Source organism: Peromyscus maniculatus, chromosome 1, assembly GCF_049852395.1.
Source record: "Peromyscus maniculatus bairdii isolate BWxNUB_F1_BW_parent chromosome 1, HU_Pman_BW_mat_3.1, whole genome shotgun sequence".
Taxonomy (NCBI): domain Eukaryota; kingdom Metazoa; phylum Chordata; class Mammalia; order Rodentia; family Cricetidae; genus Peromyscus; species Peromyscus maniculatus.
Window position 1 is genome coordinate 185,003,241 of NC_134852.1, and position 23,623 is coordinate 185,026,863.

General features: G+C 37.6%; 1 protein-coding gene across 2 annotated transcripts in view; it reads left to right on the forward strand.

The window, feature by feature from the left end:
- The window catches only part of Pten (phosphatase and tensin homolog), a 74,885-nt gene that overhangs the window by 31,186 nt on the left and 20,076 nt on the right, over positions 1 to 23,623 (forward strand). Inside the window, exons 3-5 of one of the 2 annotated variants that reach the window (XM_076562329.1) lie at positions 5,147 to 5,191; positions 11,266 to 11,309; positions 13,401 to 13,639. In XM_076562329.1, the coding sequence (XP_076418444.1) occupies positions 13,547 to 13,639 (93 nt within the window). In that variant the 5' untranslated portion in view covers positions 5,147 to 5,191; positions 11,266 to 11,309; positions 13,401 to 13,546. The remainder of the gene's footprint in view (positions 1 to 5,146; positions 5,192 to 11,265; positions 11,310 to 13,400; positions 13,640 to 23,623) is intronic. The other variant, XM_042273592.2, reaches the window with a different exon arrangement.

Here is a 23,623-nt window from a genome sequence, read left to right on the forward strand (position 1 = left end):
CCTCAGTTAAACAGACAATATGCACATAAAGACATCAAAGTTGTTTCTTTTTTTTCTGGTTTGTTTGTTGAGACAGGGTTTCTCTGTGCAACAGTCCTGGCTGTCCTGGAACTCACTCTGTAGACCAGGCTGGCCTCGAACTCAGAGGCTGGGATTAAAGACTGCGACACCACTGCCCGGCTGACATCAGAGTTGGGAAGAAGGGGTTCAGCGGGGGTAGGAGTAGAGGTAAGAGAGAGTAGTGGGGGAGTGTACATATCAGAATTGCTTCAAGTATGGCATAGTTATGAAAGAGGGGTCTAGATTGTGCAGGGTTAGAGAGTATTGCCTCTGCTTTTGTCTATGTAAATATCTGTAGGCAAGTTTGCCCCTTTCTCTGTGGGAAGGACTGTCTTCTTCCCTCTCCCCCCTTTCCTTTCTGTTGTCAGACTTAAAAGCTGAGCCAAATGTGGTCATGAAATTCCTGAGAGGACAGAGAGGGAAGTGGTGGATGTTTCCCTAAGTAATCAAGTTCTTTGAGCGAATCACCCCCCCCCCCCACACACACACACCTTTAAAGGGCTTCTTTCTTCTGGTAGTCTTGCTGTGGCTCACATGCTAGCTAAGAAACCATAAAGTTCAACTGTTAAAGGGGACACACAAATATGATTTCACTAACCTTAACTTGAAATATTCTCTGAAAATAATTATGAGTTCTTGGTTGCAAAGGACAGAAAGTGTCTTTAACTTAATCAGAAAGGAATAATGCTTCATAGGAAGTTCGTATCTTGGAAAGTGGAAGTTTAGGAAACATGACATGTCTAGGAGGTTGTAGGGGCTGCAGTCTGCTTAGGACCTTGCTGTTAGACACTGGCTAGGCATGCTCCCGCTGCCCTGCCTACATCCTGGTGGCTGCCTGGGGATTGTCAGCTCCTCCAGTGAGATCTTTGGAGAATCTCTTCTGTGCCTGGCTTCTAGCTCTGTAAGAGTCAGCATTAACAGAGAGAGGGGGGGGGGGGAGGGGGAGAGAAAGGAAGGAAAGAAAGAAGGAAAGAAAAAGTGAAACACCTGCTTCTGATCTCCTTTAGTGTTTGCTAACTGGTCAGCATAAGGATGGCAAAGCTTCCCTGTGAAGCGCTTGTACTTTATCCCCCCTCAGATATTTGGAGCTGTGTTTACACACAAAAAAAAACTTTGTGTTTTTTGTTTTTAATATTATTTACTCAATTTTTCTTCCGTGTGTGCACGCGCGTGCGTGCATGTACATACTCTGGGACTTTCCAGCTTCCAGAGCTATGGACAGTTAATTTCTCTTGTTTATGAATTACCAAATCTAGTTGAGCATGGTGTGCACACTTGGCGTTTATGTGTGTATTGACTTTCTTTTCAACTTATTTTTCTTTGGATTGTTTTTCTCTTTAATGATTTCTGTGAGTTCTAAAAAGTAAGGAAACTGCTTTGATTCGTTTTGTTGACACAGCTTTATAATGAATGCCCTTCTCTTCTATGCCATTAAATTCAGATAAGCATTGATTACAGATATTGATAGGTTATCTTTTGTTCAGGATTACTGTACTGATTGCTGACTTTGCTTTATTAATGTATATATTACAGAATATGCATATATTGGTTTTTCGAGACAGAGTCTCTTTGTGTAGCCCTGGCTGTCCTGGCCCTCTCTCTCTGTAGACCAGGCTGTCCTGGAACTCAGAGACCTGCCTGCCCCTGGCTCCTGAGTGCTGGGATTAAAGGCATGTGCTACCACCTCTCAACTGCTATTTTTTTTTTTTTTGTCTTGAAGAATTTATTGCAAAAGTATTCATTGCAAAAGAGAATCCTAGCGAGTCTTACAAATCCATAGCATTGTTATTACGATTGCTGTTGCTTTCTTGAGTCAGTGTCTCATTCTGATCCTGACTTCAGACTCATAGAACTACCTGTCTTCTGTGTGTTGGGTTTACAGTGTGTTGTGATAACTAACACACATTCACCATGTCACTCAGTGGTTGGTTTTTAAGTCATTAAAGTATATCTTTATGTTTTGTCTTTTTTAATATAATAGCATTTTTCTTTCCCTGTCTTAAAAAATTAGAATAGTTTATAGTTTCCCTATGGACTTACAGTTAAATTCTCTCTTTAGTTCTCTTCTGTAGATTCATAGGCTGTTGATGAAATGAAGCATTTGAAATGTTTTACAGATCAGTATCGTATCTCACTATGCCAGTATTTCCTTCCTTGTCTGACGTGAACTCTAAAATTACATGAACACTTTCTCCCTGTTTCCTGACATTTCCAGAGTTGTAGTTTCCTTTAAAAACATTATTTGTAGAAGAGAACTGACCAAGCATTTCAATATTTTTTTTTTAAAAAGAGAAAACTGCAGTAGTTAAAAGAAATAAAGTTCCTAATATTTTGCTGTATTTTTCTTCGAGTTTTATATTGTATTCCAAGGATATACCCACTTCTGTTACCTGACTAGGACACAAGTATGTTGGGTCATACTGTTTAATTTTATTTTTTTAAATTGAAAATAGATTTTTTTTCAGACAATATATTCTGATTATGATTCCCCTCCCCCATCTCCTCCCAGCCCCCCCATCCAAATCCACACCCTTTCTTTCTCTCATTAGAAAACAGAGACATCTAAAAAAATAATAGAGTAAAATAATATAAGATAAAGGCAAACAAACCAGAATAGCACAAAACAAACAAACAAAAATGAAGAAAAGAGCCAAAGAAAAAGCACAAGAAACACATAGATTCAGAGATGCACACGCTTGCACACACAGAAATCCCATAGAACCACAAAACTGGAAACTGTAATGCAGCTGTGAAAGATCTGTGCTTTTAGTTTTAATTTATTCACGAACTGTCCCTCAGTTCTATAAATCTCACTGTTGAGCATTTTTTTTCTTTGTTGGTTTTTTTTTTTTTCCTTCTCTGAGACAGGGTTTCTTCTTGTAGCCCAGACTGTCATGGCTCCCAGGTGCTGGGATTAAAGGCGTGAGCTGCCACCGCCACCGCCACCACCACCGCCGCTGCTGCCGCCCACCATGTCGTTGATCACATTTGGTGCTCATCAGTCTCCCCCTCTCCGGGAGTCTCCTGATGTGCTGACTTTGAACTAACTGCCTTCCTGTGTGTGCAGCCTGTCTGAGATGTCCCTTTACCATCCTTCTTGGGGTTCTCATTTCTTCTTTTTCAAGTCGGGTTCCCCAGTTCCTAGAACCTGTCATCACCTTTCACGATTTTCTACTCTCAGATAATGTATGGAAAACAAAACGACTTGTTGCTTAACCAATGCTTGTATTATATACTCACCTGTCTTGGTATAGTGTTCTAGGCTGGAAGTAATTTTTCCTGAAGACCAGACTTTGTATAGTTTTTTTTTGTTTTTTTTTTTTTTGTTTTTTTTTTTTTGGTTTTTCGAGACAGGGTTTCTCTGCGTAGTTTTGCGACTTTCCTGGAGCTCACTTGGTAGCCCAGGCTGGCCTTGAACTCACAGTGATCCGCCTGGCTCTGCCTCCCGAGTGCTGGGATTAAAGGCGTGTGCCACCACCGCCCGGCTTGTATAGTTATTTTTAGAAGGTAGTGTTGTTAATGACAGTATCTTTGATGTCTTTTTTTTTTTCATGCCATTTGTTTCTTTTCTAGCAGACTTTAGGGTCTTGTGTTATCATTGGCATTTAGAAATTACATAAAGATATGTGTTTCTGGCCGGGCGGTGGTGGCACACGCCTTTAATCCTAGCACTCGGGAGGCAGAGCCAGGCGGATCTCTGTGAGTTCGAGGCAAGCCTGGTCTACAGAGCGAGATCCAGGAAAGGCACAAAGCTACACAGAGAAACCCTGTCTCAAAAAAACAAAACAAAACAAACAAAAAAAAAAGATATGTGTTTCTGTTTGAGTCTCCCCCCCCCCCCCTAAAGTCCATTTTATTGACTATTTATCCCTTTATCTTGAAAAACTCATGTTGGGCCTGGAGATGTAGCTACTGGAAGAATGCTTTTGTAGCATGCATGAGGCTCTCTCTAGGTTTAACCCCCAGCACTGAGTAGACCCAGCTTGGTGACACATACCTGTAATCCCAGTCCTTCAGGGACAATCGAGGGTCAGAAGTTCAGGTTTATCTACCACTGCAGAGCGAATTCAGGACTAGCCTAGGTTACATGAAGCTGTCTTTTCTCCTTTGTCTTATAATTAATTCTTCAGCATTCTACCTTGCTGAGCCTTCTGTTACAGGCCTGGAGATTAAACAAATTTATATACATAAAGTGCTTAAAATAATATCTGGCATGTAATCAGTGCTTTGGTACCTGTAGTTATTGTTTGGTGTCACAGCTGGTTGAGGGAGTGGTCCGTCCTTGGGTTTAAATCTTTCACTTACTAGCTAAACACTTTAGGCAAGTCTCCTAATCTCTTGAGACCTATTTCCCTTCTCTGTAAAATGTAAGCTCCACCTCTTCGATGTTAGTGAGGAACAAGAGAATACACATGTGAAAAATGCTTGAAAAACTTTGTACAGGATTACATTGCTACTTGTACCTTGTATATATTTCAAAATATATATTTATATTTTTTCATTAAAACTAAATTTGCCAGGCATTGGTGGCACACACCTTTATCCCTAGCACGTAGGAGGCAGAGGCAGGTGGATCTCTGTGAGTTCGAGGCCAGCCTGGTCTACAGAGCCAGTTCCAGGCAGGCTCCAAAGCTACACAGAGAAACCCTGCCTCGAAAAAAATCAACAAATCAACAAACAAACAAATAAATATAAATAAATAAATTAATTAATTAATTAAATTTTAAGTTTTTTTAAAATAGTACATTATTGCTTATGCTTTTTGTGGAAATCAGTATGAGCTAGGTACACTTGGGAATTGCTAAGATTGCCTTTTCAAGACATTACCATAATTTATTAGGCTGGAGACAAGATATGAAAATAGTTTTTGATAAAGTTGATTCTACTTCAGATTGTATAAATCTGTGTAATGTAATAATTATTAATGAATGACATGAAGTTGGAGGGGATATGCATTTGGGTTATTAATAGTATTTGAGATTAGGGAAAACAAAATCTGTTTTAGTCCTGCTCAATGTTATTGTAATTTGAAATGTTAGCTCATTTTTGTTAATGGTGGCCTTTTGTTTGTTTGTTTTGTTTTAAGGTTTTTGGATTCAAAGCATAAAAACCATTACAAGATATACAATCTGTAAGTATGTTTTCTTATTTGTATGTATGTTAAAATAACTAAATAAAAGTTATTTCTTTATTGAAGTTAAAAAATATATTTTAATAGAGCTGGATTCCTAAGACAGTTGAAGTCCGAGAGAGAGGACTGTTGGATCTAGAAAGTGTGGTGACGAGGTACAACAGTGCTGGTGCATTCATGTTACTTGATCTGCTTGAAAAGACTTGGCGGCTCGCCCATCCTTGAGCCCATAATCATGTGATAATTTGAAATGTAATCCACAGCAGAGCTGCTGTTAGTGTTAGCAGCGGTGGCTTCTATGGAGTCCGACTCCAGGGTGGACAGACCTTTGTTTCTTCTGTGCTTGCTGGTCAATTGTCTGAAACAGCCATTTGAATATTCTGTGTGTATAACCTAAATAAGTTAACCAGCATTGTTTAATTATCTGGTGTAGGGTTTTAGGGATTGTCCATTAGAACTTGCAGGCCTACCTTTAAACCTTTGTTTTCTTTTGACTTTTGGAGTAGAGATGTGAAAAAGAGAAAGAAAGGGGGAAAATCATTAAACATTTTTGTCTTTGAAGACCATTTTTATTCCCCCCATATACTGAGCATGTTTTTTTAATTTTAGAAGGTGCATAAGTTATTATTTTTCTATATGCCCTTTTGTCTTTTATATCTGATTTATACAGCAGAATAATTTTATGTAATGTTAAATACCAATTACCAATTTCTATATACTCTATCAGATGTAAGCACAAGTATTCTCTCTTCTGCTTCCAGTGGGCATTTGATTTTCAGGGGGTTGGGGGTGAGGTTTGAGACAGGGTTTCTCTATATAGCCTTGACTATTCTGGAACTCACTCTGTAGACTAGGTTGGCTTCAAAGTCACAGTGATCCACTTGACTCTGCTTCCCCAGTGCTGGGATTAAAGGTGTGTACTAGCACTGCCTGGCAGGCAGGCATTTGAATTTTTATCCAGAGGATTTTCTGTGCTTTGTTAGATTGCTGGATGTTGCTTTTTTTCTTCCAATCTTTAATAATATTTCTGTTTTGATAAGATTTAGTAATTTATATGCAGTAGTTATCAATACTGTTTCTTGTAGTTTTTACTGACTTAAGATTCCAAAAGGTGCAGCCATTTAGTTAGGGACATCTCTTTAGCCATGATAAAATATATAGATAGAGTGCTCACAAGGATACTTCCAGTCCTCAAGTAGCATATAGTTAATTCCAGAGTTCAGCAAAGTATTATAGGAGTGAGCAGTGACAGAATTGTAACTGGGTCCCATGGGAAGGTTTTGTAAAGGGTGGGATGTTTAAGCTGTGTTTACTTCTGATACCTTCTTTCTTCAATCCCTCTCTGTTACATAGCCTGGTTTGGAGTTTTTCTTTTAATTTTAGGGTTTCAGTTATATGTGATAACATCTTTCTGTGCACACACATATATATACATTTGAAGAACTTGAAATATCACCATTAGGCTTTTCTGCTAATCAAAATCAATAGGGGTTAGCTATTAGGCTGAGGAGGCTGGGGCATGGCAAGTTAGGAGACTGACAGATAGCACAGTGGTCTTTGAGATATGCAGTAAGTCATTTTTGGCAGATGGTGGTATGTCCTGGCTTCGGTGGGGTTATAATAATAAAAGGTGTATAGGAGAACTATAAAACTGTGTTTTGAACAGCTGCATTGGGAAGCTGAAAGAAAGAAGGATAAGAACTGTCGAAAACTGAAATTCATTATATGAATCATTTCGGACTCACACTGTCAGGACTGGAGATTTAGAGTCCCAATAGGGAAGTAGAAAGACACTAGAGGACACATTTTGCCTGTGTCGAAATTTTATGCCTGTTTAACATATCCAAAGAACAGGGAGGAAATTCTTTTCATTCCTGTGTATAGTGGCTTCCTGCTTCTAGAATTTAGGGATTAGGCCTATGCTATTGCCTTTGTTCTATTTTAGTATAGTTAAAGGTGGCATTGGGTCGTAGCCTAGGAACTAGACTCCCTGTTTCTAAGCATTTGATTTCCAATTTAATGAACTATCTTTTTATTAGTTGAGAATAACCTATAGTGCATAGTAACTTACTCCCATGTCACCTGTACAGAGGTTTTCAGGATGACAAAGGACCTGCAAGATCACTTAGTAGAGTCTTCTCATCTTTCAGATAGTGAATCAGGCCTAGGAAAGTTAAGTGAGATGGCCAAGAACACATAGGTACATATGGTAGCATGTTACCCGCCATTTATGCCAGCAGTCCCTTTTGTTTGTTAGTTAGGTCTTTGTTTTTACTTCTCCATGTCTTAGTCACTTCAAAAGTTTCAACACCTACAAAGTCAAGTGTTTTTGTATTTTCTTTTTTTGTTTTTTTGAGACAAGGTTTCTCTGTGTAGCCCTGGCTGTCCTGGAACTCGCTCTGTAGACCAGGCTGGCCTCGAACTCACAGAGTTGTGCCTGCCTCTGCCTCCCGAATGCTGGGATTAAAGGTGTGTGCCACCACTGCTGGCCTATTTTAATTTCCTTGTCTACTCTGTATCTGGTTTTAGGCAAGTGAGACTAGCAGCAGCAGATGTTTTTGTTTTGTTTTGTTTTTGTCTTAGGATAGCAATTATAGGTAGTATGTATTTATTTCTTGGGATAGTTGAAAATCTTAAATATTTTTTTACTGGATGTACCCATAATTAGTAGTTTATGAAACCTTTTACGGCAGCTGTTGTATATGGATGAAGAACTACTAGCATAGGCTTTCTGATAATTACTTGTTTATCTCGAAGTTTCCTAGGACATTCACCAAGTTATTTTAAGAAAGGGCAACATCCTTAAATTAATCAGGTTTTTTTTTTTTATGAGTGATATTTCATTTTTTGTTTCTCCATGTTCAGAGAATGCGAAATTTTTAAGTTTTATTTTAATGAATAGTTGACATATTTCTTGGCAAACATTTAGCTGTGTTGTTTTTATCTGTTAAGATTTCCTCTGTGTCGGGCAGTGGTGGCACCCGCCTTCAGTCCCAGCATTCAGGGAGGCAGAGGCAGGTTGATCTCTGTGAGTTTGAGGCCAGCCTGGGCTACATTGTGAGTTCCAGGACAGCTAGAGCTGTTATACGGAGAAACCCTGTCTCAACAAATAAAAATTTCCTTTGTAAAGTAGAGATAGCTTTAGTGTAAAGAGTAAAGAACAGAGCTTCCTATCCATGGAGTTGTATGCCGAGGCCCAGTTCTCTGCAAACTTTAATCTCACTCCTTCCTTTACTTTCTGTTTCCACCTTGGAAAACCTCTCTCTTTCATTCTCCTTCATTTCTTTTCATATAAGCCAATTTAAGGTAAGGACAAAGATGTCATTTGAGTTTTAAGTATAAAGAAAATTTTAAGTCTCAGTTGTTATTTGCTATCTTTCATATTAGTATTTTGAGTAACTTATTGGTAACATGCCATAAGAAATTTAAAAGGAACTCCTATGTGAATTTTGGATATACATCAGAGATTTTTAACTAAGGTGAAAGTTTTCTTACCCTGTCAACCCTTTCTCTTGAACACTGTTACATACGAAGCCCCAGCATCTTATGCCGGACACCCCGTGCTCACCTGCACAGGGCTGCATGCTCTCCCCCTCTCCAACCAAATCATAATTGTTGCGTCTGTCTGTCTTCAGTGACAGATACTGTTCATGTAAGTGCTGGCTTTGACTGAGTAAAACTTGTCACTGCTTTTACATGTAAAACTTGAGTGTTTTTATTATGTTGAATGAAATAGTAATAAAAGTTGGATTTTGGTGACCAAGGAGACTGAACTTGAGCTCATGTGTCATGGTGTGATTGCCTGGTGTGATTAGGCAAGCTTTTAAGGGCCTTTCTAAATCTTAGCTTTCTCATCTATATAATGGAGATATAAACTGTCACATTATTGTGAGGATGAAGACAGGAATGTTATTGTAATGTTATTGTTATCTCGTCATTCTTTTCCCTTCCATATCGTCATCTTAGCTGATACATGAGAACCATTTGTGATGGTAATAAGCTGTGGTCATTACACCAGGCTCTTGAGAGTGTTTGCTCTGGCTTTCTCTGGGGCATTCTTTTTTTTTTTTTTTGATGAAGTGTAGCCCGATTTGTCTGTGCTAGACAAGAACTCTCCTAGACCCTAGACCTCAGACCAGGCATTTGGAGGTCCTGAGCAAGTGTGGTAGATTGAGACAACTATGCAGGAAGCTAATGTTTGTATTCTAGTAAACTGTCACGGGACCAGTTTCTCAGGGTATGTGCCTAGCTTCCTGTCTCATTTTTTTCCCCCGAGTGTCTCCATGATTCCTGCCTATGCTCCACTGTGGATTCTTCCATTGCGCCTCTCCAAAGAACAAAACCTGGCTGCCCTGCATGGAAGCCCAGCACTTGGGAGGTGGAGGGAGGAGGGAAGTGGAGTTCAAAGCCAGCCTTGGGGATATAAGATTCTGACTCAGAAAAACCAAAGGATGGGGAAAGGAAAGTATAAATGAGCTCCTCTGTGTATGGGTCAGCTCTCTTCTTCCCGTCTCAGTTTTATATAAGCAAACACAAGATTATTTAGCAAGGATGCATGCATCATTATCTAATAAATTGTTTTCTTTAGCAAATCAGTACATTAAGTGATACACTAAAAGGAAAAAGCTTGTTTTGTTTTGTTTGATAATACAAAAGTTGATTTGCTTCAGGTCTGACCAGTTAGAAATCCAGTGGGCTGTTGTTTATGTATGATTTGTTCAATCTTCATGTGAATTTGGTTTTGAAACTTTAAAGTTGAGGAGCTGTGTAGATTCCAAGTGTACAGTGCAGGTCCAAAGCTACTTGTTTGGAAGTCTTGGATCAGTTACATTTCAATATGCAGAAATTTTCAGCTTTCAGAGCAATGGTAGGGAAGCATATCATTTGTGTTATCCAGGTAGCTGTGTGGTGGATTGGCTAGTGCTCATCATAAACCTGGCTCTTTATTGCAGGTGTGTTGTTGAGCAGCCCCAGATTGGGTCTGTTAGAACTGAGGTTACGTACTTATAACTTCAGGATTTGGGTTTGTGGGCTAAGGAGTAATGGAACTTTACTTGTTTTAAAACACCAACTTTTGTTTTCAGTAATTTCCTTTGTGGGTTTTTTGAGACAGGGTCTTGTTATGTAGCACAGGCTGGCCTGAGACTCATTATATATAACAGAGATTAATCTTAACAATGCAATCCTTCTGTCACAGCTTCCCAAGTGCTAGGATTATAGCCTGTGCCACCACGCCTAGCTTATTTTAGTAACTCTTAAATATCTGATTTTGTTAGTAGTTGGAGTCACCAGGATGCTGCTAACCCCACTAATATGTAGGATTTACTCCCTTGAGCCTATTAATGCTTATTTCATAGCCTGTTAATTTTTAGTGAGCCAATTGCATAATAATAGTCACTGGTGTTATTGAAAAGATAATGTGTATGTTTTATAATGGTGTCAGCATTTTACTATTCTGATTGGTTTTACTTTATTTAATTATTGTGATCTGATACAAAAATATTGATAAAGATGACATTTGTATATAAGGATAAAGGTCTGGTTTACCATTTTTAGTAAGCATTGTGTTACGTAAATTAGTATCATTCAGTTTGTCTTTTACATTTTCTTTGTTCTTATGTTTGACTATTTTTAAGATGTATGTTTTAGTAGTTTAAGATTGTATATGATCACCTGTCAGGTAAAAATAACATTGAAAGTAGCTGTTCACAGGTATTTGTGAAATAAACACATTCTAAAGGCATGTACAGTCTTCACCCAAGAAATCTACAGGGTCAGTGCAGTTGAATTCAAAGTGTTGCATGTTGATGCCACAAATTGTATGAACAAATACATGCACTCTAATTACATGCATGCATTTAACCTTTTTATTAAGCTTTGGTTTCCTTAATTACAAAATAATAATAATAATAGTACCTACTTCAGAATTCTTGAAATTAACTGAAATAGTGGATATTAAAAACACTTAGCACGATGCCTGGCATAGTATAAGGGTGAACAAATGTTGGTAATAGTAATACTGGGCCTTCCAAGTGTGAAAGGTAACTTTATGCCACATTTAAACTTTCTTGTAGATGTGCTGAAAGACATTATGACACCGCCAAATTTAACTGCAGAGGTATGTATAAATATAACCCTAGTATATTGTGTAGCTTAAGACCAATAGACTGTCTTTTACTGCCTAGTGATAATTATCTAGATTATTGAGATAAACACTTTAAGATTAAAATGTGAATTTAGTTTCAGAGTTGTTCTTTAGGTCATATAGACCTATCAAAATTGTCAGGAAAGATAAATCACAGAGTAGATTGAGAACAGAGGAGCTCACTAGACTAAAGTAGGATAAGGAGGGGCTTATTGGCTCTTTGGGGCAGTTGGTGCCATTGTAAACAATTACAGGAAGACAGCAGAACCATTTTAAGTTTTCTATATAGAAGAATGACATAAAAGAGGAAAGGATAGGGAAGCTGGGGCTGTTCTGTCCCAGAGCCTGCAGAGACTGCCATGGAAGTCAAAAATAGATGGGTACTGTAGGCAGTGGATTGATGTTTGTCATCCAGCATGCATGTTAACCATGATCTGAGAACTGCGAAGCATGAAGAACTGCGTGAGAACAATTTACTAGGAATGTTTCTTTTGTGGGATAGATACAGGCTACTGCTTATTAGGAAGCATGTCACAATTGAAGTTTACTTCGTTTTAAATGTACATTTTAACAGACTCTCTTGATGGTCTTGTGTGTCACTTGTGAAATGAGATTGGGAGTACAGTTAGGCAGATGATTAAGTGAAAGCTAGCCTGCCGCCTATGTAACTGCATGCCATTGTTTACCAGAGAGCTCTCCTTTCACAGAGTGGATCAAATGGACTGTTCTTATCCCATTTTATGATGGCTTGGTTGGGATTTGTCATAATTTTTGCATATTGGATAATATATCAGATAATTAGACAACAGTATCCATCAGGATTATTATTTTATTTTTGAAATTTTAAGGCAGTGTCTCAGTGGCCCAGAGTAGCCTTGAACTCATTGTGTAGCTGAGGGTGACTTCAAACTTTTGATCCCCTATTCCTGCTTTTACCTCCCAAGTGTTGGGATTGCAGATGTTCACCTCATCCTCAGCTGTGTGTTCATGCAGAGCAGGAATGAACTCAGGGCTTAGTACTGTTAAGTAAGCACTTTGCAAACTGAGTTACATCCCTAGAGTTCTAGTTAGAAATTCAGGATCTCAATAGAATAGCATCAAGATAGATACTAGTAAGATAAAAACGAAGAGGGATAGAGTTGAATGAAGCCTTGTTTCTAGACAATAACATTACCGTCACAAAGCTCAGCTCTGACTGTAGGGAACAAAAACATCTTAGAGTCTTAATGCATGTGAAAACAAATCTGAAACTTAATTTGATAAACGTTACTACAGTTGTATGCTTTTTGTAAGTAATTAATTTCAGAGGGTATATATACACTATATTTATATAGTATATTATATTTATATGTATATATGTACATATATGTATATACACATATATGCCTTTCAAGCCATCGATATATAATTACAGTATTTGTGAGACTATTTTAAAAGTAAGACACTTAGCTGGGCAGTGGTAGCTCACGCTTTTAATTCCAACACTTGAGAGGCACAGGCAGGAGGAGGCCAGTGTGGTGGTCTACAGAGTAAGTTCCAGGACAGCCAAGGCTGTTATACAGAGAAACCCTGTCTTGAGAAACAAAAACAATACTAATAATAATAAGTCACTTATTTATTTTATTATGAGATACAAAATCAGTACTTTCTATAGCTGACTCTTAATAATCTGTGCTTTCTTCAGAACACGTTTTGTGATGATGCAGTAATATCTGTTATTGCTCCTTCTGTTAGAAGTTACTCCTTGACAAGAGGCCTGTGTGACATCCATTTGGATTCAGCTCTACTGATATGCTGTGACGTGTTCCCTTCATGTAGCAGATTCCTCCTTCGTGGAGTGAGGAGCACAATACTTGTTTTCTTGTCTAATGAATACATTTAAGAATTAATAAAAGACTTTTATTAAAAAACTAGGTTAATAGGCAATAAATTAAATTTCCCTGAAAGTTAGGCTTCTTTTAAGCAGCAGTAAGTTTTTATATAACATTTTTAAAGTTAACCTACATTTCAATAAAAAATTTCGGAGATATCTTTTCTTACACTGAGGTTATCTTTTTGCAACAGTTGCACAGTATCCTTTTGAAGACCATAACCCACCACAGCTAGAACTCATCAAACCCTTTTGTGAAGATCTTGACCAATGGCTAAGTGAAGATGACAATCATGTTGCAGCAATTCACTGTAAAGCTGGAAAGGGACGGACTGGTGTAATGATTTGTGCATATTTATTGCATCGGGGCAAATTTTTAAAGGCACAAGAGGCCCTAGATTTCTATGGGGAAGTAAGGACCAGAGACAAAAAGGTAAGCTGCATTATTATTTCCCTTTTCATCTTTGTGGACCCAAGAATTTATTAGGAAATGGGCTTTCCCCCTCTTGCTTTATTGAGGTGTAACTGAAAAATAAAAGTCTGATCTACCTCACAGTGCATGTGTGATGTTTTGAGAAATCTTACCTTGTCGTTACCACAGTCATAGCCACTTAGTATATCCCTCACCCCCTGACATCGCTGTCCTTCCTTCCCTGTACTGAGAACACTTGAGATCTGCTTGGCGGTTGCTAAGCACACAGTACTATATGCTGTTGACTCTTGCTGCTACACTGTGCAGCCTAGGTGTCCAGCTCTTATTTTTCTTGTCTAATAGAAATTTATTGTACATCTCTCCATTAAAGAGATGAACTTAATACCTAATTTAAAATTTGTTTTGTTGAGATAGGATCTCTCCATTTGGTTGAAGCTGGCCTCTGAAGTATTAGGATACCAAAATATGCCAACACTTCCAAAATTTGTTATCAGTTCATTAGTTTTTCTCCACATATTGCTGTTTTCTAATAATACTGGCAAACTTCCACACTAACTATACTGGAAATCTTTATAAGGTTTATTAAATAAAAGAATAATCCTGATATTTCAGAGACATACATGAAAACAAGATATATTTTCCTGATAACCTGAATGCCATTACCTAGTAAAGCATGATATTCAGTTTGATAGTAAATAAAAACATTTTCTGGTATGAATATTTATTAGTATAGTTAACTAATCAAAAATTCGATTCATTGGTTATTCAGAAAACTAGACTTGAAAATGAGTAATATTTAGTCAGTAATACAATTTAAAGCAAAAACAAGTTCTTTTTCAGAGGACTCATTTCTTTGGAAAGTAAATTGAAAAATGTGTAATACAAGGAATTTTTGTGCATTTCTTCTCCTAAGATAATGCCTAAACTACTCCAGATAAATTGAAAAGCTCAAGGTAACAGTGAATGTGGCCCATCACAAGATCATAAACTTACTTAAACATTGAATTGTTATAATCTTTTTGTAATCCAATTGCATGGTTCTGGAGTGTGGACTTTGTAAATGACAACATTATTTTGCAATGTTCAAGAGTTGTACATGGCTGCTTTAGGGAGTAAGACAATTTGAAAATTGATTCTATTATTCAGTTTGTTCTTCCACCACCCTTCCTTCCTTCCTTCCTTGTGCCTCCCTCCCCTCTGTCTTCCCCCTCCTCTACCCTCTCTCTTTCTTATTTTCATTTTAAGCCCTAATTTTATCTCGCTCAGCTTTGGACCATAAATAGAGTGATTGGTGATACCTCTGATGCTAAGTTCTGTGATTGCAATGGTCCTGGGTCCTACACTTCTCTTTCACCTCCCATTTTTAAACCCTGTTTGTGTAGCGGTTTTGAGTTTGTATAAGGACGTTAAAGGACTGAGTTCTACAAAATTACACCTTTGATACAGGGAAGAAAAAGTCATAAGCCAGAATACCAGATTCAATCAAGAGACTCAAGTTTGTGTGTTATACCTCTTTCTAAACTCTGTAAATATTCTCACATTTAACATGTACATGGTGTGTGTGTGTGTGTGTGTGTGTGTGTGTGTGTGTGTGTATAAAATCATAAAATTTTGTTGATAGCTTTTCTTTGTACTCAGACTTAAAAACAGAATATAAAGAAATTGTAACAACCCATGTTCCACTCCCCCCCCCCTTTAAAAATCAGCGTCCATTACTTGACAGCGGCAAGTGTATAAGTGGTTTGGTTATGCTCAGTAGCGAAGTTTGTGAGAGGGTTTCCTTTACCCGATTTTTTAAAAACAAGTTGAAAGTTTGCCATTGTTTGACTCCATCTTATATTTTTGCCCTAGTTTTGGTGAAAATAATTGCTGAAAACTCTTACTCACATATGAAAGAAATATGGAACATGAAACATTTTTTTACCAATTAGGGTAGGCTGTGTCAGATAGAATCTCTCTGAGACTAGATAAGTTCATGTTGTATTAGTTTCTTTGCTTTCACAATCATTATGATTGATACTGTGTGGCAGGAAAAGATTTACAATCCATTTTAGTTTTAGGTTGAAGTGTTGAACTGTTTGACAGAGTTGGTGGTGTATCCACTGTACAGCGCTGTCTGGCTTCTGGATATCAGTGGACCCATGTGCCGTGAAGAGCTTCATAGCTATTGCCGTTTTTTTTTTTTTTTTTTTTTGTCAAAGCCTCTTGAGAGTCTTGGCTCTCATGAATTTGGTTCTTTCACAGAAGTATGTTTTTCATGACAAATCTTGCCTAGGCCATGATTTAAAACTTGTACTTACCAGTAGGAGAACTTTTCATAAAAGTAGACACGGCCCTTTTAGGATTAATTGATCTTGTTGCCCAGTGCAGCGGTGAGTGGCCATGGCAGAAATATCATGTACCTTCATTAGTGCAAAGGTATTGTAGGTAAAGCATGCCTACAGAGTACGGAGGTTTCTTCAATTTTTCTTAGCCATTTTTATTTATTTACCTTTTTTTTACATTGATTTTTTTTCAATACAATTTTTTGAGATTATAATAAAATTATATCTTGAGTATGGGGTGTGTGTGTGTGTGTGTGTGTGTGTGTGTGTGTGTGTGTGTGTGTGTGTGTGCATGTATGTGTGTATAAATACAACTGGCAATATATGTTTTCAGTGCTGACCATTTGGTATTAGATAGCCAATCGCTCTCTTCCCTGGGAGAGACTATTTCTCCTCTCAGCATTCTTTAGTTGCTAGTAGATCTTTGTCTAGAATCGAGGCCTGATGAACTTCCCCCCCTTTAATGCTAACATCTGTTGTCCTCCTTGCTCAGCTCGTGTTTGGGCAGTTATGTTGATGAGACTTTAAGGTGTAGCTTCTGACATTCCTAGAAGACACATAGTCTCTCAGCAAAGCCCCTGGTCCTCTGGCTCTCACAATCTTTCTAACTTCTCTTCTGCAGTGATCCACTCCCCTTCTTCAGTGATGGTGAGGATTGAGTCTAGGGCCTTACACATGGGCACACACTCTACTAGTAAGCTATAGCCTCAGCCCCTGTTTAACCATTTCTGAGATAATTACCTGAGCAACTACATGACTTTTGCTTCTTTTTTGTTTCTTTTCTTTTCTTTTCTTTTCTTTTCTTTTCTTTTCTTTTCTTTTCTTTTCTTTTCTTTTCTTTTCTTTTCTTTTCTTTTCTTTTCTTTCTCTCTCTCTCTCTCTCTCTCTCTCTCTCTCTCTTCTCTCTCTCTCTCTCTCTCTCTCTCCCTCCCTCCCTCCCACAAATATAATTTCTATTACCAAAAATAATGGTTTTAGAAGGGCTTTTCTAAGTCTGCTGTCACCCATCCTGTCCTTTTTTCCCTTCACTTCCTCAGAATTGTCATCTTATATTGAGGATGGTGAGATCTTGCAATATGAAAACTGCTTGAGAAAGTCTGTCTCATGTTCAAGGATAAGAGTAAAATTCAAGGGTACTTGAACTTTCCTGTAAGTTTTCTGTTTCCAGTCCAGGTTAGGTTCAGGATCCAGGTTAGGTGCAGGAGGCCCATGTCAGAAAATGAGGTCATGCTAATCTGCCAGTGCAAAGACACTCTGTTTATTATAATGTGGTAACAATAGTTCATTTCGTTCTGGAGGGGAGGAGAGGGTGTTTGTGGAAATGACAAGAAGTCTTGGGGGAATGTTACAGAGTGGGGCCAGAGTGAAAAGACAGCTAGGGAAGTATTTGTGAGAGAGTCATTTAGTAAAATAGGATACCTGTGTTCCTCAGTAGAACTGCTCTGGGCAGCAGACATTCTCCATTCTCTTACCATTTCCCCCAAGTGAAGATGATAGACTAATGTAAATAGAAAATGCAGAGCAGTCCACAGTGTAAGGGATGTGGATGATACATCTGATGTTCAGCTGTTCCATTATAGGGAGACTCCTTAAGTATTTTAGCATCTTACAGTCACATCAGTAGGATTTACTGTGCTTAGCTGATATATAATTAATATACCTAGACAATGTCTTGGATGAATTATACAGAGATTTTTTTTAAAAATTATACACATTTCCTATCGTTATTCTTTCGTTTGTTTAAAAACAAGAAAGAATTTATGACCAGGCTGTGTTTGCTAAATGGTTGTATTTGTATTTTAAGCTGCAATTGCTTTAGAAAGCCAGATACAGATAAAAAGCCTTAAGATATCCCTACCTCAGGAATGCTTCTTTATAGATGATGTAAAGGCCCAGAAAAGTAAACTCTTGTGATCAGCATTATACAGTTCATGATAGCATTTAGAGTACAAGTGAGTCCCTTGCCATGTTGTTCAATTTGTTTGTATAATGCCAAGTTTGCAAGTTCTGTACTGCAGACAGAACTTTGAGACTATTGAGGATGTTATCTCTTTCTGGGCTCTTCTAAAAGGTTCAGTAATGCTGATGGTTTTTGAAAGGCTTCTCAGTCTTATGTCTTTCTTTGCAAACGATCATGTTTAATAAGGAGAACAGGACAAGGTTGTTGCACATCTTATAAATATAGTGCTGTGCATTTCCTTACTATTTTTGCAATTAATTTTCTTAAAGCTTTTAAATGTAAAGAAAAAGAAATCACGACATTTATAGGAAGAAGATGGACTGGAAGTCATTATTTTAAGCAAAACAAACCTGATCAGAAATACTTGTTTTCATTCATGTGAAGAACCTAGATTGGAGGTGTGTGCTTGTGCATACTGTCAAACTAGAAAGGAGGCCTTTGGGAGAGGAAGAGATCTCAAGGGAAGATGGGGAGGGGGAAGGCAGTTACATGACATAAAAGCAGAAGGAGCTCTTTGGGAGAGGGAGATGAATCAGTAGGAAGTACAATGATTCCTATGTGTGTGGAAATGCCATAATAGAACACGTTATTAACAAAAAATAAATAATAAAACCTTAAAAGGCATCACACATTTGCCTAATGGTCAGAGTGGTAGTGAAATGATGGATGCATTTTAACTTGTTCATCACAAGAAAACTGAGTACAGTATAGCTGTTGTAATACAACTGAGAAATTCTTCCTGAGAAGTGAGCACCTTATAATAAATATAATGATTACTCAGAGTGATTTCATTCTTAAAACGTGTGGCAGTACACACAATGGAATTTTGTTTGAAAATGACATAATAATACCTAACATTTCGTATGCTAGCTGAGAATCACTCCCTAGTCATACGGTTACCCACTTCTTGTCATTTAGGTTGAGCCTATGGATTTGCACTTAGGTAATTGTAATTGTAAACGACTGGAGGTGAATACTTTCAAAATCTGTTTGTAGTTTGTATAGAACTCGTTTTACTAGAATTGTCTTTTATTACTTTGCTTATATTCTTAATTTTAAGTATGGAGGGACCATAAGAAGCTGAAGAAAATGTTTTGGTCCAGAATCTTTTTATTCTTATTTTAAAGGAGGCAGCACTTAGCATGTTGTGAAAAGTTTGTGGACTTTTCATAGCTTCTCAAAATACTATGACTAGGTCTTGAAATATAGACATGGTGCAGATTGGATATATAAGCTAATCATAAAATGTAGCATTGTCTTCTTAATGCCCAAACAATACTTTAGGGTTTTATACTACAGAGAAGTCCAATAGTTGATACTTCCTATAAAGAAAAATGTCCCAAGGATGAGATAACTGCTCAGGGGAACAAAGACTCATCTTTTGTTCAGGAAAACAAAATAAGTATGTTATTCCATTTCTCTGGAAATTATTTACTTGTATAGTTGATACTTTACTTTATGAAAGTGTGGCAAATTGTCCAAATGCAAAGCCATGAGGGTACCTCTCCCCCTATGCTGTAAGTTACCTTCTGGGGTTGGTTCCCATTTGTTCTTTGCTGTTTGCCAATGCACTTAGGTTTCAGTACTGCAGTACATAGCTTATATTATGTAAACTACAAAGAAAGAGGAACAACCTCTTAAGAATGCTGGTGAGTGCATAGTTTGGAGTGATTTCCCAAAGTTCTGCATTAAAGACACAATTATTAACTTTACTTAGAGTCACTGCTCTCTGCTGCCCTCGAGTAATGGCAAGTAAAACAAGGTGTAATTTTATTTTCTTTTATTAAACTTTCAAGGGAAAAGATTGAAAAGATTTCAATCTTCTCTTTCTTTGGTTCTGAATTGGTTATTAGAAAGGTATGTGGGGGAGAGAGGGGAGGGGGTAGAGGGGGGAGATGGGCTCAGTACTTCACTTGTCAAGTTTACTAAAATAATAATGCAAACTTTAATATCAAGGGATTTCTTGATTTTTTTTCCTGAGGAGTGAAATTTTATAACATAACAGTTTTTTCTGTTTCATTTACTAAACTCCCCCATATCATAAATTTTCTTGCTTATTCTTTATTTTAAACCAAACAAGCTATGGTTACTGTCCTTAAACAAAACAAACAAAATTCTTAGTGTTATTGAATTTGCTGTGACATCAGTTGTCATGGGGTAAAGCGTTCTCTTCTGATGCATACTATTTTAGCCTATCATGCAGTCCATAGGTTCATAAGTATATCTGCAAAGATGGAGCATACTAAGTCACACTCTTTGTCATACTCAAAGTCATGTTTCCTAATTTTGAAGCCTGTATTCTCCCTGCTATACTAAGTTCTACTTAATATTTCCCTTTTCTTTTTGATTCCTAAAATAGAAAAATCACACCTAAAAAAAGAAAAATAGCTGCTTTAAATGTGTGAGTTTTCCAGTTTCAGGTCAGAGAAACCCAGCTTAAAGTAAACTTAAACAGAAGGGACGTTTATTGACCAATATAACCTATAAGCTCAAGTCTGAACCTCAGTGCTCAGCAGCTGTCAGGAATCTCCTTTTTTTCTCTCTTCCTTTTTTCTTTTTTGCCTATATTTCGGAAAGGATCCCTCAAGTAATGCCCAGCTGTGGTCCCGGTGCTTGCATTCTTAACTACTTTAACTGCAAAGGGAAGAGAACTACAGTTTGAGTAAAAAAAGTTCCCAGTGCAGGCTCTGATTTCCCTGGATTAAATAAACACATACCTCTCTTTGAACCAAATGTTCTTGCTAGGGAGTGGAATCCTCTGATTGGCTCATGTATCTGAATTGGAGAATAGGGCTCAACACTTACAATCCAGGTAAGGAAATAAGGATGGCTAGAAATGATCTGCTTCACCCTTGTTGTAAAGATTTTGTAGATCATGTTGTACCATTTAAAGTAAGTTATACTTCATGGAACTGAAGCATGATAGTACTCCAAATTTTAGAGATGGGAAAAACTGAGTTAAGAGAAGTATGGCCTCGTTCAAGTCACATAGTATTCCTGTTTTTAGGTCACTTGAATCAGATTCATGTAGATCCAGATACTGATTTTGCGTAAGAAAATCACATGCAGCATATTAAACTATATTAAAATAGAGGCAACAAGGCTGGCCATGATATACTTGGGTAATCCCAGCATTTGAAGGTAGAGACAGGAGGATCAGGAGTTCAAAGTCATCTTCATATACTGCAGCATGGTTGAGGCCACCCTTCCCCCAGAAGGAATCGAGAGGTTATAATGATTGGCTGTGGTGTTACAAAGGTTACAGTCTCAGCTGTTTGGGGGTTGAGGCAGTAGGATAGAGGCAGAGTCTTAAATGAGACCCTGGGCAGTGGTGGCGCACGCCTTTAATCCCAGCACTCGGGAGGCAGAGGCAGGCGGATTTCTGTGAGTTCGAAGCCAGCCTGGGCTACAGAGTAAGTTCCAGGAAAGGCAAAGCTACACAGAGAAACCCTGTCTCAAAAAGCCACAAATATATATATACACACACACCTTGCAATGTTATGGGAATGGTAGAAATATGTTTTTAATGTTGGAAAGTAGTTACCATAACACTATTTTGTGTTATAATAATAATAGTCAAGCTTTAAAAGCCACGTTCTTTCCTTTATTGAATTACTGCCTTGTGATTTATTATGAATATTCAGAAATGTAGAGCTCCCTTTTCAAGCAAATACTTTTAGATTGAAACATGTAAAGTATAAATTTAGACATGGAAAGTGTTTTCCAGTTCACTGGGAAAGTTTGTTCAAATAGAAAATTACTTTAAGAAATCTAAGTTGTAAATTTATCGTATAGAAGATGATCTAGATTGAATGCATGTAAGATGAACATACATTACATTCTGTGTTGCAATATGCTTATCTAGTATAGTAGCCTTATGGCAGTATTTTAGACCTAAAAATGTTTGTAATCTGTACTCTTAAGTCTGTTTGTCAAGAATTGGCCAACTATGGTGGCATATGCCTTTAATCCCAGCACTGGAGAGGCAGAGGCAGGCTGAGCTCTATGAGTACAAGGTCAGCCTGGTCTACAGAGAGAGAGATCCAGGACAGCTAGGGCTATATACACAATCCTGTCTTGAAAAACAAAAAGAAAAAAGAAATTAGCATTAAATAGTCAATGCTTAAAAATAAAGAATCAGCCGGGCGGTGGTGGCGCACGCCTTTAATCCTAGCACTCGGGAGGCAGAGCCAGGCGGATCTCTGTGAGTTCGAGGCCAGCCTGGGCTACCAAGTGAGTTCCAGGAAAGGCGCAAAGCTACACAGAGAAACCCTGTCTCGAAAAACAAAAACAAAACAAAAAAAAAAAAAAAAAAAGAATCAATGAAAAATATACTAGGAAAATGGAAATTTCCATAGCAGATGACAGGTCTTCAGTATCTGAATAGCATTATAATAAAAAAGCATAAAACTGATCAAAGATGTCATTTTACACTAATATAGCAGATACTCCACACGGACACTTAGCAGTTATGAACTCATGTGCCAAATGGAATTAAATGCATTAAGCAAAAGCTGGAAAATTAAAGTGAAAAGATAGAAAACAGTGCTAGAAATCTTGAATATACTCTGAGGAGGCACAAAGCAAGATATGTATATAGTGAAGAAAGCAATAAAATTAGCACATAAATGCTTCACAGTGTCCACTTACTTAGATTTATTAATAACTCATCAGACTAACTCCAAAGCCTCCTCCCAAGCCTTGAAAGTAGAAACAGATTACCTCATTCATGCTGACAGTTCAGTAGAACTACAGGTTAAAGTTTAATTCAAGTCCCTATGGAAATGTGAAACCATTTTCGTAATTTTTATGCCATTGAAGAAAGATACATTCACATTAAGATTATTAACCAGTAGAAAATAAAGACAAAAATATAAATGAATGAAATGGAGAAACAGCAAACTATTTGGATTAGTAATCAAAACACTGACTATAGAAAACCAAGCTGGTGTTTTGAGTGGTCTTTAGGGTTAAATCTGGGTTTTGGTAACTGAATAGATGTATGAGAATCAAAGATGAATAGTGTAAATGGATTTAATTTTGTCTTCCTATGTATGCTTGTGCTTAGCCAGGTAGTTAAAATCCTAGCTGGTGCGTGGAACTTCAGCCGCCCCTGCTGCTTAAAGCCTTTGCATGGTTCAGGGCTTCACTGTATTCATCACCACTGCCTTACAGCTATGGGTGAGCTCTGGTCATACACTGCAGTTGATTTGTGTATTGTTTACCTATTCATGGGCTTTTTTCAGAAGGACCAAGCATATAAATACTTGTAGTAATTGGCATCATACCCTTCACTTGAGAAAACATAAAATGTTGAGAACTATTTATTACTGTACACTAATGTGCACCAAAAGTAGAGATCAAGCGAAAAATATCTGAACCTCATCGGCTGCTAACTTGACAGCCCAGTCTTACCGACTTGCATTTAGTTTCTTTTAATTAATTTATTTAAAGTCTTGTGATGGTGGTCTCATTATGTGGCCTGGGAGTTAACTTTGACCCAGAATGCCTCAACTTCCCAAGAGCTAGAATTGCAAGTATGTGGTACTACATTTATATAGCTTAAGTTTTTTAAATTTAATCTTTTGACTAGAAATAAATTCATAGGGTTCTGAAGTTTATGTTGTTAAAACAGCAGCTGCAGCACTAACGGTCCTCATTCATCTCCTGTCTCTTTCACCTAATTCTCTTGCTTTCCTC